Raw genomic sequence first — 17,573 nt, forward strand, 5'->3', positions numbered from 1 at the left:
AACAAAGCAGGGGAGGTGAAGCCCCCAAATCTAATAAAAAATCTAATTGCATGAGAACAGATGACTTTGCATACATTATATTTAGGCCCTTCTTTTTTCTTTAATTTTATCAGGCTAAAATGAGTCTCAGCCTTTGACTACTTCTGATTCTTCATCTTCAATCTAGATATTTCTCTCCAGTTGTTCCTCATAACGACCCAACCCACTCAAGTCTTTCTCTAGTCTTTGCCCCACATTGTGAAAAAGATGTTTTCCAACTTAGCTCGAGGTTCTTACCCTGAGCTTCATATTTTCCATTCATCAACTATTTGGACTATCCCTACTGTGTGCCAGGTCCTTTGGCAGGTGCTGTGGATACAGTGGAGCACAAAGAAGGCATTGGTCCTACCTTCATACAGCTTATAGGTTACTCAGGATGGATTTAGATCAAATAAAACACAAACAAATACAAAATTACAACTGTTATACATGCTCTGAAGACAGAGTTTAGAGTACAATCAATGTATATAATAGACTTAACCAAGGATAGATACTCACATCTGTTCGGGATTAGGTCATTAACACTTCCCATGTATTCTCTGGTTTACCCATCCCAGTGCCTCCCCATCTTCCTTTTTCCCTCTTCAGAGGGAGCAATGGCAGTCAGAATTATACCCAATGAAAATAGAATTACAAGAATACTCCTAAATAGATCCAAATATTAACAGGCAAAAATTAAATGCCTACCTTCAAGTTTCTAATTAGGTGTGGAGTTGCAAGAGCTCTGGAAAAGATGTTGGTGCTAAACTGTTCTACCAAATTACTGATACTGGAGAAAATGTTGAAGAGTTGCTTTCCTGAATCACTCAAGGTACCATAAAATTAATAATTTTATTTTATTTCTTTATTGTGTTAATCTGTAAAATAATGTCAAACTTGTGGCTATTTTCCTTTTTTTCTGATAAGAAGACTCTCTAGGAGCACTTGTTAAACATACAGCTTCCCAGCTCCCTCCTGCTAGAGACAGATTGAATAGACTGTGGATAAGGCCCAGGGAATTATACTTTTCTTTTTTTTCCTTTCTTTTTTTTTTTAAACTTTAAGTTCTGGGATGCATGTGCTGAATGTGCAGATTTGTTACAGAAGTATACATGTGCCATGGTGGTTTGCTGCACCTATCAACCCATCATCTGGGTTTTAAGCCCTACATGCATTAGGTATTTGTCCTAATGCTCTCCCTCCCCTTTCCTCTCACCCCCTGGAAACTACACTTTTCATAGTCACCTGGATGACTCCTAAAGAAATTTAGGTAATTTCTAGATTCTTTCTAAATAAATTTGAGTTCTAAAGTATTTTAAATAGCAGAAGGGTATGGACTAGGTGGCACTGCAGTTAAGAACATAATCTAGTTAAAATAATAGAACTGAGGTTTAGATCTTGTTATAAATGCAGTGAAATTGCCTTTAAGAGCTGAATTTTTTGAGCAAGGAGACTGCCCTATGCCTGGTTTTCAAATGTGAGTGGCATGCAAATCACCCATGAGAGTCATAACAAATAAGAATTTGTGAAGACAGAGACTTGCATTGTTACCAAAGACCCTATTTAATCCTTATGTACATTAAAATTTGAACAAAAGTGATCTAGAAGGAGTCCTCTAATGCACTATACTGGGTGAATTAAATCTGGCCATCTTGCCTTATTGATCATGCTTAAACTGTATGTGGTAACGAAAATGTGAATAATACTTTGGAATCATTTGGCTAAAAAATAAAAGGTACCAAATTGACAATCCGACCCAAATTTCCCCAAGATCAATGCTGACACTGAAGTGAATTAATAGAATGAAATGGTAGGCCACTTTGCTTTAATAATATGTCCAAATAATTATTTTGCCAGAGATAATGAAAAAAATTTCAGTTACCTTTACAGGATAATAAAAGATGTTAGAGAATTAGAATATTAAAGAAAATACAGTTTTGTTTATTTACACTTCCTCCATTTTTTGGAGTTTTTGGCTATGGATTTTGTAACCTCAGCTTAGTGTTTAAGTGATTAAATATCCTTCCAAAGTTCCTTCATAAGCTCTCATCTCATTCCCCCAGCACATTGACATCCTTCTAGCCACACCCCCTCAACTCAACATTCACCCTTTGAATAAATAGCTATTGGAAGAGTTTGTATTTAACCAGTGTCAAATATTTCACTTGGTTCCAAATCCTATACAAACAAGTTATGTTTTTTTCTTTCTGAATCTGAATATTGAAAGGGTTTTTGCCTTTTAACATGCTAAGCATTCCAATCATATTTAGGTTACATTCTTGAGTAAGAATGTATAGTTTCCTCATGTGAAACTATATTAATAAACATTGCTCTGTATATGCAAGATGAGCAGCCACATAATTTAATGATTAACAGAACAAACATGACCCTTCCAGGTTACTTTAGATCTTGAATTTTCACTAAGGGTGACCCATGTTACACAATAATATAAGCCGAACCCAATTTGGAAAGACTCCTTCTATGAGGATATGTGAATGAGGTCCAGATTGGGTAATATAGAAGAAAGTTGTACAATTCTAGGCATTGAAGAAAATGAGTGATTTAGATTACAATAGTGATAAAGTCAGGTGCGGTAGCAAGCTTGTAGTCCCAGCTACTCGGAAAGCAGAGGCAGTAGGTTCATTTGAGCCCAGGAGTTCAAGGCCAGCAAGGTCCCATTTCTTTAAAAAAGTTGTTTTTTAATTAAACAAGAAAGTGATAAGGGAAGTAAATGTAGGTTCCAATGTCCTTATAAACAAAACAAAGCAAAACAAAGTCCATTGAAATCTAACACATGCTAGCTACAAAGTGCACACAATTTAATTATGCAGCTCAATGAATTTTCATAAAGCAAATGCCTACATAACATCCACTACTACAGAGAAAGAAAATTACTTTTGACATCACTCCTTCCCACCTGCAATGCCCCTTTCCAACTACTACCTCTTCCTGTTCCCTAAAAGTGACCACTATCCTGACTTCCAAAGCCATAATTTAGTTTTGCCTGTTTTGAATCTAACATAAATTGGATCACACAGTATCTTTTTCGTATCTAACTTCTTTTGCTCAACATCATGTTTGTGAAATTAATTTGATTGCTGCTTTGTAATCTATAGTACCAATGTGCCACAATGTATTTATTCATTTCACTGTTGATGAACATGAATGGTGGTAAAAAGGATTCCTATAGTTCAGCAGTCCTTGTTACCACCAACTTTGTCCAACCTCTACAAGCATACATGTGACATATGAAAGCTATTTTGTAGGACAGTCATCCTTCTTAGTAGAGAAAAATATGTGGCTGCATATGGTGGCTCATGCCTGTAATTTCAATACTTTGGAAGGCCATGGTGGGAGGATCACTTGAATCCAGGAGTTCGAGACCAGCCTGGGCAACATAATGAGACCCCATCTCTACAAAAAAATTTTTTTTAATTATCCAGCTGTGGTGGTGCTTGCCTTAGTCCCAGCTACTCAGGAGGCTGGGGTGGGAGAATCGTTTGAACCCAGGAGGTGGAGGTTGCAGTGAGCAGAGATCGCGCCACTGCACTCCAGCCTGGATGACAGAGCGAGACTGAGGAGTTCAAGGCTGCAGTGATCTGTGATTGCCCCACAACACTCCAGCCTGGATGACAGAGTGAGACACTGTCGCAAAATAATAGTAATAATAAAAGAAGGGCAAACTTTAAAGAAAGAAAAGAAAAAATGTGAAAGACCATAGAAAGAATTCTAATATTATTCCAGTTTGGTTGAGTCACCAAGCATTCAATCATCTTTGTCAGGCTCCATGGACATAATAATGAATGAGACATCGTTTTAGCCCTCAGGGAATGCTTATAGAGCCTTGCTCCATCAAATCTAAAGTGCAGTTTTTGTTTGTTTGTTTGTTTTAATTTGAGTTGGTGTCACCCTCTAATGATGTCTAATTGTAATTTAGGGTTGAAGAAGTAGTTGCATTTCACAGGTGATTTTCAAGTAGTATACTGGGCTTGAAAAGCAGCTGAGCATCAAAATTATTTGCGGAAATTTTTAAATATGCATGAACCCTAAGTGCATATGTTATCCTGATTCATTCAGCAAGTATTTACTGCTGCCTATGTGCCAAGTACCCACCTAGTAAGCCTATGAATTTGGTACCTCTCACTGCTATCCTATAAAAAACTAGGTTTAGAAAGAGTTTTTATAGGATTTCATAGACTTTTTACCAGTTTTCATGTGCACTGATAAAATAACAATAGAAAAATTAATATGTGTGTCTATTATGTGTCTGAATGTATGTATATATATATATATATATATATATTTATAATTTCCCCTCTCGTGGACATGATTACACAGTAGAACAAGAGGTAAAGAAGATAATATGTGACTGAAACAGCTAATAGTATGATTGGCTTGTCTCTCTGGGTTATCTGACTCAGGTTTACGGAGCAGTGATGAACATAAATCGTGGGAACCCCTTTCAAAAAGAAGTGGTGTTGGATTCATGGCCAGATTTCAAAGCTGTTATCACCCGACGACAAAGAGAGGTACAGTTTTGAAAGGTAAAAAATTAAAAAATAGTAGGAATTGGAAAGAAAAAACAGGTAATGGTATTTTATAACCATAGTAGCCATTTACATTAGCTTACAACACTATCTGTTTCACCATTCATTTCTTTTCTTTCTTTCTTTCCCTTCCTTCTTTCCCTCCCTCCCTCCCTCCCCTCCCTCTCTCCCCTCCCTCTCTCCCTCCCTCTCTCCCTCCCTCTCTCTCTCTCCCTCTCTCTCTCATTCTGTCACCCAGACTGGACTGCAGTGGCATGATCTCAGCTCATTGTAATCTTCACTTCCCAGGTTCAACCGATTCTCCTGCCTCCGCCTCCTGAGTAGTTGGGATTATAGGCACCCACCACCATGCCTGGCTAATTTTTGTGTTTTTAGTAGACACTTTAGTAGAGATGGGATTTCACCATGTTGGCCAGGCTGATCTCGAACTCCTGGCCTCAGGTGATCCGTCTGCCTCGGGCTCCCAAAGTGCTGGGATTACAGGCATGAGCCAGTATGCCCAGCCTCAGCATTAGTTTATAATTTGACTGGCTTCAGAGTGTCAGGAACTTGAAAAACCTCTAGTCCAAACATGTTCAATAAAGTAGTTCCGGCCGGGCGCGGTGGCTCACGCTTGTAATCCCAGCACTTTGGGAGGCCGAGGCGGGCGGATCACGAGGTCAGGAGATCGAGACCACGGTGAAACCCCGTCTCTACTAAAAATACAAAAAATTAGCCGGGCGTGGTGGCGGGCGCCTGTAGTCCCAGCTACTCGGAGAGGCTGAGGCAGGAGAATGGCGTGAACCCGGGAGGCGGAGCTTGCAGTGAGCCGAGATTGCGCCACTGCACTCCAGCCTGGGCGACAGAGCGAGACTCCGTCTCAAAAAAAAAAAAAAAAAAAAGTAGTTCCTTAGTGTTTCATGATCTCTAGAAGGATGAAGCACAAATGGCTGACTTATAGATACTAGCTTTTTCCCTGGGTGAATGATTCCTTATGACTGATGACTTTGGTCATGTGGGAATTTGGAAGAAGAGTGAAGACAACATCTGCCCCATTCTGCCCCTGAGACCAAGGAGAAGCTCATGTGGCCAAAGAGGTACCATCCTGACCACATTAGGAAGATTCTGAAAGGTGTAATTCTTGGAGGTGAATCCACTGAGTTATATACTCTCTTTATTTTTATAAATAAACAAAATCCTAGAAAAATGTGAAATAGATGTCTTAAAACCTTCCTAGCCAGATGTGGTGGCTCGTGCCTGTAGTCCCACCTACTTGAGAGGCTGAGACAGCGCGTTTGCTTGAGCCCAGGAGTCCGAGGCTACAGTCAGCTATGATTTCACCACTGCTCTCCAGCCTGGGCAACAAAGCAAGACCCTGTTGCTAAAAAATAAAAAATAATTTTTAAAATTTTTAAACAAAACAAAAGCTTTCCTAATCCCAGGAGAAAGAATCAAGAAAAAATCAGCCGGGCGCAGTGGCTCACGCCTGTAATCCCAACACTTTCGGAGGCCGAGGCGAGCGGATCATGAGGTCAGCAGATCAAGACCATCCTGGCCAGCACGGTGAAACCCCATCTCTACTAAAAATACAAAAAATAGCTGGGTGTGGTGGCGTGCGCCTGTAATCCCAGCTACTCAGGAGGCTGAAGCAGGAGAATCGCTTGAACTGGGGAGGCGGAGATTGCAGTGAGCTGAGATCATGCCATTGCACTCCAGCGAGATTCCATCTCCAAAAAAAAAAAAGAAAAAAGAAAAAGAAAAGAAAGAAAGAAAAACTCTTTCCTAATCCCAGAAGAATCAAGCAAAAGCTACAAAATTTCATTTTCCCCTCACTACAGCATATTAGCCCCATTCCCATTTAGCCATTGTTTTATAGGGGGCTAATTTTGTTAGCCACCTATAAAAATTAGCTAAACATGTCCAGCTAATGGTATCTAATCTACCTAAGATTTGGATTATCCAGATAATATGTTTACGTTTTTGTGATTATATCTTCTGTCCTAGGCTGAGACAGATAACCTTGATCATTATACTAATGCCTATGCTGTGTTCTACAAGGATGTCAGGGCTTATCGACAGCTATTGGAAGAATGTGATGTTTTTAACTGGGACCAAGTTTTTCAAATACAAGGTGAGGTCAAGTGCAAGACTTATATTATGCCAGGTTTTTTTCCTCCTTAGCATATATCCAGATAGATATAGATATTTCATATATATGAAAATATATAGATTAAAGTATACACACATATATGTATAAATACATACACATACATTTTATGCATTTACCATTTCTATATTCTAGTGTTGTAAGAACACTTATTTGTCACTTCTAATGAGGCATGCCTGGCCTTCAGGATAAAAAGAGACCATTTAAATGGAGCTGTTCTTAGGTGACATATTTTTTCTACTATTACTGTAATATGGATGGATATCAGTGAGAATCAGAGAATATTTTTCCTTATTGGTTTTAATCCTTTTCTATCACACTTTTAAAATAACTATAATTTAGGTCTTAGCCACTAGGTAGGCTTCTTATTTTTTCTGAAGCAGTTGATTCTGGAAAGAAATAATCGATTGATCTGCATAAAATGTCCTCAAATGACTGTTTTATTTTTCTGAGTCAAGGTCTTGCTCTGCAACCTAGGCTGGATGCGGTGATGTGATCATAGCTCACTGCAGCCATGAACTCCTGGGCTCAAGGATCCTCTCTCCTCAGCTTCCTGAGTAGCTAGGACTACAGGTGGCACCACACAGGGCCCTTTTTGTTGTTACTGTTGTTGTTGTTATTGAGACAGGGTCTCACCCTATTGACTAAGCTGCTAAAGTGATTTTATACAGAAAGAGTTTATATGAGCTGTGAGGTGATAACGGCATGGCCATCAGGGCTTGGGGCAGAACTTTATGCCAGGAGAGAAGAAGATTAAGGGTTTCTGACAGTTTAGATGAATAGTTTCAGCTTCAGTGTACACTTACTCTTCCAACTTTTCATAATGATTAGGTGTTGGCACAGGCAATAAAGTTGTTGTTTATGATTGTTCCAGTGAAATGAGTTCCTTGATCATTTAACAGGAAAGCAGGGAACCTCATATTGGAAATATAAAGTCTAGTATTTTTTTTCAACTACAGAAAGCTAAGGCCCTCCAATAAGGAAAAGCTTCTATCCACCTGGAGAATTTACAAATAATGATTAACACATGGTCATAACCCAAAGACTTCAGATGAATAAAATTTATTCATAGTCAGGTGCGGTGACTCACACCTGTAATCCCAGCACTTCGGGAGGCCGAGGTGGGTAGATCATGAGGTCAGGAGATTGAGATCATCCTGGCTAACACGGTGAAACCCTGTCTCTACTAAAAATAAAAAAAAATAGCCGGGCGTGGTGGGGCACCTGTAGTCCCAGCTACTTGGGAGGCTGAGGCAGGAGAATGGCATGAACCCAGGAGGTGGAGCTTGCAGTGAGCCGAGATCACACCACTGCACCCCAGCCTGGGTGACAGAGCGAGACTCCATCTCAAAAAAAAAAAAAAAATTATTTGTAAATGCACAAAAAGACCTTAGGCAGGAAGCTCTAAACTATCTCTCACTTTTACAGATTTGCCCCAGTCACGCTGGTTAGAAATGAGACATGATTTTATCACTTCCACAGCCAATTTAGAAAAAAATGTTCTGACCAGTATTACTTTAACATGGAAATGAATAAATTTCCTCATTGGTGTGAAAAATCATGGTAGTAATTGGATGGATCTTTGTGCTACAGGCCTATTATCACTAAATCACCTCAATCCATCATCATATAGAAAAAAGTTATATAATTTCCAATATCCTTTTCAGAAGGCTGAGCTGATAGTTGTGAGTAAGTTATAGTCATGTAAATTGACCCAATCATTCTTTCTGAAGGTTTGGTGAGGACAAATGTGAATTAGTATCACCTAATATAGCTGGAGTAGTAAAGGTCCCTCATTTAGCACATAAGTCAGCCTGGACATTACCCTTGGCTTCTCCTGTGGTCTTTTGACTACAGACTTCTGCGGTAACAGCTGTAGTGTTCTTGGAATACTGAATACCTTCTAAGAAGTCATTGGTATGTTTACTATTCTTAATTGGAGTACCCACAAAGGTCATAAATCCTCTCTGTTTCCATAACACAATTCCAAAAGCCTGCCTACTGGCCATAAGGCCAAAAACTCTAAAAAATGAGTCTTAAAAAAACACCCACTATACTGATATTACTCTTGTGTCCAAGATCCCCAAGAATACCCACAAGTTCTATGGTTCACTATGTTGACATACAGGACTCAGCAAATATACTCCTGGCTATGATTGATTACAATGAAAAGATAAAATGCAAAATCAACAAAGGGAAAGAGAGCATTGGGTAAAGTCCAGAGGAAACCAGGCACAACATGATCAACATTTGCCACAGTGCAGGCTCCAGTCATAGATACTAGTTTGGCTCCTGGGTAGATCAAGCATTAGGTGATGGAGCTGCTTCAGGACTTGATGTCCAGAGGAATGACACAACCTGCATAGGAATGCCTTTGCCATTGTTAATCTGACAGCCATTAATGAACAATATTAAATCATGTTTAACCCAACAAGCTACCCAGAGTAGCTAAACCCCTTTAGTTTGCCATATGAAAGCAGGAAGTGAAAAAGTATACAGCTACCCACACAGGCCAGGCTCTTCTGCTCATTACTGGTTGCACTGATGTGAAAAAGATTATCTACATGTGTATTAACCTGAGAGTTTCAGAAGCCTGCTTATTGGTAACTAGTCTAATAAATGTCCTGAATCCTGGCTTATCCAGTTAGCCACTCTTCTCATGAGAAGGTAGGTAGAAAGAGGCAGAGCAAGATGTGGAGTTTCCTTTCACTTGTGGGAAAGGAGAAAATCATTTGTTAAAAGTCGTAACTTGTAAAGACGACATAAGGACATGATCAAGAACACCATGAAGAGGCAATCAACAAAATCCAAGATTGTGAAAACTGCACAGCAAACACCTGGGTTTTTTAAACAAATGAACTGAGAGAATCAAAGAGTGGGGGTAGGGATTGAAGGAAAACATGTAGATTAAAAAATTTGAGACCAAAATTAAGCTATAGTGTGTTTAAGAACACACACTTGAAAAGTAGGCACTGCCTCCTTTTTTCTCATAGTCTTTTGAATTACTTAGATGGAATTCAGTGTTATAATATGAGATACTAGCCACAGCATCTACAATTTCAATAACATTAACTCAAAAGCCCACTTATCTTTTCTGAGGCTTAACTCCCCGAGGGAGGAGCCAAGGCTCAGATAGCACATTGTGTTCAATACACCTTCCCACTCATGCATTCTTCAAGAAGTCCCGGGCCCACACTGAAGAGCCTTACCAGAGGGGAGGAAACAAGCCATTAGTCATGGGAAGAGGAAAAGTCAGTTTGCAGAGAATTCAATCCATCAGGACACAGACTGCAAAGGACGGAGTAGATGGGGATTTGGAAAGGTGGAGAAAGGAATCATACTATAAACTCTCTAAGAACAAAGACCAGGAAGGGCCAGGCATGGTGGATTATGCCTATAATCCAAGCGTTTTGGGAGACCAAGGCAGGAGGATCACTTGAGGCCAGGAGTTTGAGACCAGCCTGGACTTATAGGGAGACCCCATCTCTACAAAAACAAAACAAAACAAAAACTTAAAAAATAAATCAGCCAAGCGGTGGTACGCACTCAGGAGGCTGAAAGAGGGGGATCATTTGAGCCCAGGAGTTCATGGTTATAGGAAGCTATGATCATTCCACTGCACTCTAACCTGGGCAAGAGAGCAAGACCCTGTTTCTAAATAAAATAAAGAATAGGAACCATACCATTTTTGTGTACCACTATGAACATTGTCTAGCATAGCACTTTATATATATACAACACCTACTGAATCAAGATTTATCAAATAACTATGACAAGTGCAATAGGTAAGGTAAGTTCAGGGTAAATCTCACCAACACTGAGTTTACACCTTGCGTTCTGTAATGGCGAGGTGTAATAGACTGAAAGAGAGTCTTTGAAGTTGGTTTGCCATGCCAAACAAATCTAAGCTCTTGTATACTTCATAGACTTTTAGAGCTCTAAAATGTCATCCTTTATTTCATAGAGCTTAAGGTTAGTGTGAGAGTCCAAAGTATTAATATTCTCCCAAGAAATCTAAAGTCCCATGAGATATTCCCATCATAAGTTTCTATGAACATCGTGATGAGTGGTCCCAATGGGCAACATCATGGGAATGTGAAACTCCTACAAAAATTTGAAACTTAGACAATAGCTGTAATAATTTAGATGTAAATATATAGTGGTTAGGATAATACAAGGTGGCAAACTGCTAGTATTGATGATTCTCAGTATAAAATTACTGCAACAAATTTACTTTTTGCTCTTTCAACTAAAATGCCCACATATTAAATTATGTCTTTCTATACACAGGGCTGCAGAGTGAGTTATATGATGTTTCCAAAGTGGTTGCCAACTCAAAGCAGTTGAATGTAAAGCTAACTTCCTTCAAGGCTGTTCATTTTTCTCCTGTTTCAACTCTGCCAGATACCAGTTTCCTGTATGTAAACCAAGTTTTTGCATTTGGGGCAGGACTTACTGCTATAGAAGTACAGGTAGCAGTAACTGGAGTACTTAGTATCACCATGGAATATCTAGGCACTTTGGATTTCAACCATTGAGCATAAATGGGTGTGTGTGTGTGTGTGTGTGTTTGTGTGTGCTTACTCTTCTCCTCTCTCCTGTGCTTGACTGCTCATAATTTCATTGAAAATCAAATCAGTATCTTTGTCCATAGTTATAAATGAACTCAGAATTCCTGTGTTTTCATAGTATCCATGGAAAAAGTATTCCTTGGTGTCCTCATCCCTCAAATAATTCTAAATACTTTATACTGTCTGAGTCCAAGGTTATTATTGTTTTTGCTGTTTCAGGGATGGGGGTATACAGCTGACTTATGTTGAGCTCTTATTTGCCAGGGACTACATGTCTTAAATATATTATCCCATTAGTTCTTTCCACAACCCTGTAAAGTAGGACTATTATTATTACCTCTCCCTCCCCTACACACCTTTTTAAACAGAGATGAAGTAACACACAGGGGTAAATTATAAAGCCAAGAAAGAATCCCAAGTCCAACTCCAGATGCAATCTTTCAAAACATTGATTAGTTTGTATCTGCATTTATTCTTCTTTTGGAGTCCCTGCTCCGTCATTTACTAATTACCTTTCTGAGTCTCAGTTTCTCCTGAATTCATTCCTTTCAGTGTTGTTTAAATTAATATCATTTTAAATCAACAAACAATAACTGTACACATTCATGGGGTACAATGTGATGTCTTGATAAATGTATATAATGTAGCATGATTAAACCAAGCCAGTTAATATTTAAAAAATTGTTATAATATTTTCCTGACATGTTGTTTTGGAAGAGACTGAAGCAAGATAATTAAAAATCACCCACCTCAATGAATGTTAATTTTCTTTACTCCTACAGTGAATGTTGAAGAAATAGTTGAGCAAAACAGCACTAAACCTTAAGAAGAATGTACATTTTAAGTCATAGGAAAGCAACTGGATTTTCTTTTATTGTATTTTTAATTATGAAAATTTCAAACACACATAAAAGTTAAAAGGACAGTATAAAGAACCTCCCACCAATACGTAGCTGACCTTATTTAATTCATACAACTGTATATTCTTTCCACTTCCTGGATTATTTTGAAGAAAATGTCCCAGACATTATCCTTAAATATTTTAATATGTAACTCTAAAAAATGAGTCTTAAAAAAGCACCCACTATACTGATATTACTCTTGTGTCCGAGGTCCCCAAGAATACCCACGGGTTCTATGGTTCACTATGTTGACACACAGGACTCAGCAAATATACTCATGGCTATGATTGATTACAATGAAAAGATAAAATGCAAAATCAACAAAGGGAAAGAGAGCATTGGGTAAAGTCCAGAGGAAACCAGGCACAAGCTTCCAAGAGTTCTCTCTCAGTGGAGTCCCACAGAATGTGCTCAGTCCCTAAGCAATGACCTATAATGATATGTGTAAAATGTTTCAAACTCCTGGCCTCAAGCAATCCTTCTGTCAGGGCCTCCCCAAGTGATGGGATTACAGGCATGAGCCACTGTGCTCTGCTAAAAGTTGTCTACCAGGGAAACTTATTATTAGACACTCAGTGCCCAGGATTTTTATTGGCAGCATCCTCTGCCAAGCACAGATCGATTTCCTAGACTTGCAGAAGAAAGCCAGTGTTCAGCAAAACCTACACTGTTTGCACAATTTAATCACAGTGAGCCATTTATGTGAGTCCTGGAAATGGTAGCCCCCCTCCAGATCCACGTTCCCAGACACCAACCAAGGGTCAGCCTTGCAACTGGGCCTTTTTAAGGGCGATGGCCTCAAGCCTTCTATGTTAGTCTTTTCTGCACAGTCCCTTAAAATATTGTTAACATATTTCCTTAAAGTAAAATAACAGTATTCATATTTCTGATATTGTCATAATATTTTTAAGTTTGTTTTGAATCAACATCTAAACAAGGTTCATACATAGAACTCTTTAATACATCTAAAGTTTCCTTTGACTTATAAGTTCCCCTTCATCTTTATTTTTTGCATTACTTTTCTGTTGAAGAAACCAGGTTATTTGTTCTTTGAAGTATCCCATAATCTGTTTACTATTGTATGCCTGAGGTATTATTTAAATTTTCCTCTGTCCAGTCAAGCCTTTTGAAATGGGGTTTTAACTTGAATTGATCTCTTTTGCATACAGTTAGACATTTTGTCTTTTTTTTTTCCTTAACTTCCCACACAACACTGATGCAAACAATTTGCCTTTAACACCTAAGACATTACCCAACTATGTGAACTCTATTTCGAACACCCGGCCCTTTGGAAACAAGGTCAGTCTCTAACAAAACTACTCCTGAAACACTTGCCTTAGCAATGTTTTTTTTGGCAGTGATATTTCTGCCTGAAGCTTCTTTGCCCTTGTTTTAAAGTTCATTTTCAAAAACTCAATTGAAAATTCCATTAAGCCAGCTATTTTATTCCTCCTGCTTAGTGGATAGATGACTGGCCCAGTTCCATAGCTGATAATATGCCTGACATGTGCAATAATGCTACACACCTCTAATTAAAAGAAAACACAAATTTTTACTTTATAAAGATGATGACAAGAACATTATCAGTCTCTTACCAGTCACTGGGGATAGTCTTATGATATTAATAGCTTTAAGACTGAGAGCAAATTCTGAGGCACTGTCAGCCTCATAGGCTTTCAACTAAGTAATCCATTTCAGTTTTTAGAAATTGCAGCAATTATGTTTCTTTATCTTAATATCAGGGGCTTTATATAGTAAATTAATAAAAACTTTCATAACATTAGAATAAATACAGTGAAAGCTAGTGGCCTATACAAATACCGCCAATGGAAAAGTTGAAGGTTGGGACTATTTAACCTAGAAAACAGCAGGTCTAGGAGACAGTTTTAAAGAACAAATATGGCCAGGCGCAGTGGCTCACACCTGTAATCCCAGCACTTGCCGAGGCGGGTGGATCACCTTGAGGTCAGGAGTTCGAGACCAGCCTGGCCAACATGGCAAAACCCCATCTCTACTGAAAATACAAAAATTAGCTGGGCATGTTGGCACGTGCCTGTCATCCCAGCTACTTGGGAGGCTGAGGCAGGAGAATCGCTTGAACTTACGGGGCAGAGGTTGCAGTGAGCCACTGCACTCCAGCCTGGTCAACAATGCGAGAATCCCTCTCAAAAAAAAAAAAAAAAAAAACATTTCTAAAGCATGCACATATGCTTGGCATATTAAGAGATTTTATTTCTTTTTTGGCCATGGATGCATAACCACAGAAGTTCTATTCTAAAACATTTTTTTTTTATTGAGCAAAAGATTAGGGCTTCAAGAATCTGGACTTACCAAGGCCTCAGAGAGGATTTCAGCAGAGTCAGGACTAAATAAAAGCACTTCTGAGGGTATTTGTTGTTGTTGTTGTTTACAGAAAGTGTTAAAAGAAAAACTTTAGACAGATTAAATTTAGCAACGTTGGTCTGGGTGCAGTGGCTCACACCTGTAATAATCCCAACACTTTGGGAGGTCTAGGATGGTGGATCACTGGAGTGCAGGAGTTGGAGACCAGCCTGGCCAACATGGTGAAACCTTGTCTCTACTAAAAATAAAAAAAATTAGCCAGGCGTGGTGGCACACCTGTAATCCCACATACACGGGAGGCTGAGATATGAGAATCGCTTGAACCGGGGAGGTGGAGGTTGCAGTGAGCTGAGATTGCACCACTGCACTCCAACCTGAGAGACAGAGCAAAGCTCTCAAAAGAAAAAAAAAATTAGCAACGTTTATTTGAGCAAAGAACAGTTCATGAATCTGGCAGCACTCCGAATGAGAAGTTCAGAGTTATACCCACCAGTGGGAGATTTTATACGCCACACACAGAAGCAAAGTAGGTAAATCCTCTGATTGGCAACAGTTAGGTATCTGTGTATTTGGGCATGGTCTGCTCACTTACCTGCCTGTGATTGGCTTGTGTAACAAACTCAGCTGTTCGTTATACTCCTAAGGTTGGTTTTGTGTCAAGTTAGGTTGCAGTTCAACACATGGGGACTCAAGGTATGGAGGGAGCTGCAGGCCAAACTTAATTCATTTAACAACAGAAACAACGTTCTTTAACCTGTGCTGAAAGCAAAAGCAAGTGAACACAAAATTAGAAGCAACAACTTAAATTTGGTGTAATATGTGTTTTGTCTTCTCAGAAATGAAACCCGGAAAGGTGCTCGTAAATCGGGAATGGTGGATTCTAACTCACTGAAAATCTTAGGTGCCCTCTCAGGGATGGTTTCTCAGTTTGAACCAATATGAAACGAGTAGTTATAGGTCGGGCACAGTGACTCACGCCTATAACCTCAGCTCTTTGGGAGGCCGAGAGGGGTGAATCACGAGGTCAGGAGTTCGAGAACAGCCTGGCCAACATTGTGAAATCCCGTCTCTACTAAAAATACAAAAATTAGCTGGGATGGTGACGGGTACCTGTAATCCCAACTACTTGGGAGGCTGAGGCAGGAGAATTGCCTGAACCCGGGAGGCAGAGGTTGCAGTGAGCCGAGATCACGCCACTGCACTCCAGCCTGGGCGACAGAGCAAGCCTCTGTCTCAAAAAAAAAAAACTGTAGTTATGCATAACCGTATGAGTCTGAGGTCCTGTTTGTTCTTGTGTCATTCTGGTCTAGCAACGGGCCTTCCCCACGACTAACCTACCTGAGTGTTGCCGATGCGGATCTACTCAACAGGACTTGGTCGCGGGGCGGCAATGAACAATGTCTCCGGTACATCGCCAACCTCATCGCCTGCTTCCCTAGTGTGTGTGTCCGGGATGAGAAGGGAAACCCGGTCTCCTGGTCCATCACAGACCAGTTTGCCACCATGTGCCATGGCTACACCCTGCCAGAACATCGCAGGAAAGGTTACAGCCGGCTGGTGGCCCTCACGCTGGCCAGGAAGTTGCAAAGCCGGGGATTCGCCTCTCAGGGGAACGTCCTGGATGACAACAAGGCGTCTATAAGCCTCCTGAAGAGTCTCCATGCTGAGTTCTTGCCTTGTCGCTTCCACAGGCTTATTCTCACCCCTGGGACTTTCTCTGGCCTGCCTCATCTCTAGCCCAGTGAAAAACTGCAGTGGTTTTCTTACTTTCCCTGAGCATACACACACTCTTGGCTGCCAACAAGGGGAGAGTTAAAATGGGAATCAGGAGACTCTTGGGTTGTTGGAAGGGGTCTGGAGAATACATACAGGATCCACTTGAGAAGCCTTAATTTTTCGTATCTCAGATTTCTCCAGTAAATAGCTGTGGGGATGAAGAGTAGCTGTGGGGATGAAGAGTAGCTGTGGGGATGAAGAGTAGCTGTGGCTGAAGACTGAGGACAATTGTCCTCCTTTAGGATCCACTGTAGGAGAATAGGTTCTAAAGCCAGCAGTTTTAGTGTACTAGGAGAAATTACTGCATGAGAACAAATGATTTAACACAGGACCATGTGGCTACTGCTTTTTGATTGCTGCTTGGACCTCTGCTCTATATTCTTAAAGCCACACCGCTTCCCTACTGCCATCATATTCCCCTGTCCCCACTGCTATGTCTCATCAACCTCTGTTCCTAACACCTCTGCCACCAAGTTCTCTGTAGAGTAACCTCCTTTTTCCCCTTTAATTACTTGCTCTTTACTTCTGCCTAGGACTCTAGCCTATAGTTCACTGCCCTGGGAATGTTCAAATGTAGTGGTTCTTACACTTTAGTGTTTATCAGAATCACCCGGAGGGCAGGTTGCAACACACGTCACTAGGCCTCTCCTTCTACGAGGTAGGGCCCAAAAATTTGCATTTCTAACAGCTTCCCACTGCTTATTGGCCTTGGATGAATGACAATATGGGCATTTTGATGCTATAAACAAATGCTGTCATCACAGGATTAGACTTTACCTATAATCTATTTCAGCCCCCTTATTTATAGTCTACTTTCCCATATAAAGCTAAGATTCATATATAGGGGTGTTTGGGGGCATGCAAATGAATATATAACATATATGCATACACATATATATACATTCTATTCATTTCTTCTATATGTATAGGTATATACTCATAGAATTTTGATAAGATAATAAACTTTAACCCTCTGATTACATATGAAAAATTTGAGGACCAGAGAAAAGAAATGACTTTGTCAAGATTATATTCTTTATAATTAGTACTGGAGGCAAAGCCAGAATGCTGCCATTTTAATTCCAATCTATTATTTTCACTAAATCATGTATCATTTTTATAATGAAAATTAAAATGCTTAAATAATTAAAATATTAATTTTATTTTTCTTTTATTCTAGTCATTATTTCTTAATTTGGGTTCCAATTGCTTGTGTATGTATACCTTTCAAGGGCAGTAAAGAAAGAGATAAGCATCACCAGCTGTGTTC

At 39.7% G+C, this 17,573-nt stretch overlaps 1 protein-coding gene across 1 annotated transcript; it reads left to right on the forward strand.

Moving 5' to 3' along the window:
- The first annotated feature begins 772 nt into the window (after positions 1-772).
- On the forward strand, positions 773-17,373 carry GLYATL3 (glycine-N-acyltransferase like 3). Its single transcript, XM_032140696.2, has 5 exons — positions 773-850; positions 4,440-4,547; positions 6,549-6,675; positions 11,002-11,128; positions 15,838-17,373. The coding sequence occupies exons 1-5, from the start codon at positions 773-775 to the stop codon at positions 16,262-16,264; spliced, it is 867 nt and encodes a 288-aa protein (XP_031996587.1). The 3' UTR covers positions 16,265-17,373.
- The last annotated feature ends 200 nt before the right edge of the window (positions 17,374-17,573 follow it).

This window comes from Hylobates moloch, unplaced genomic scaffold, assembly GCF_009828535.3.
Source record: "Hylobates moloch isolate HMO894 unplaced genomic scaffold, HMol_V3 SCAFFOLD_20, whole genome shotgun sequence".
Taxonomy (NCBI): Eukaryota; Metazoa; Chordata; class Mammalia; order Primates; family Hylobatidae; genus Hylobates; species Hylobates moloch.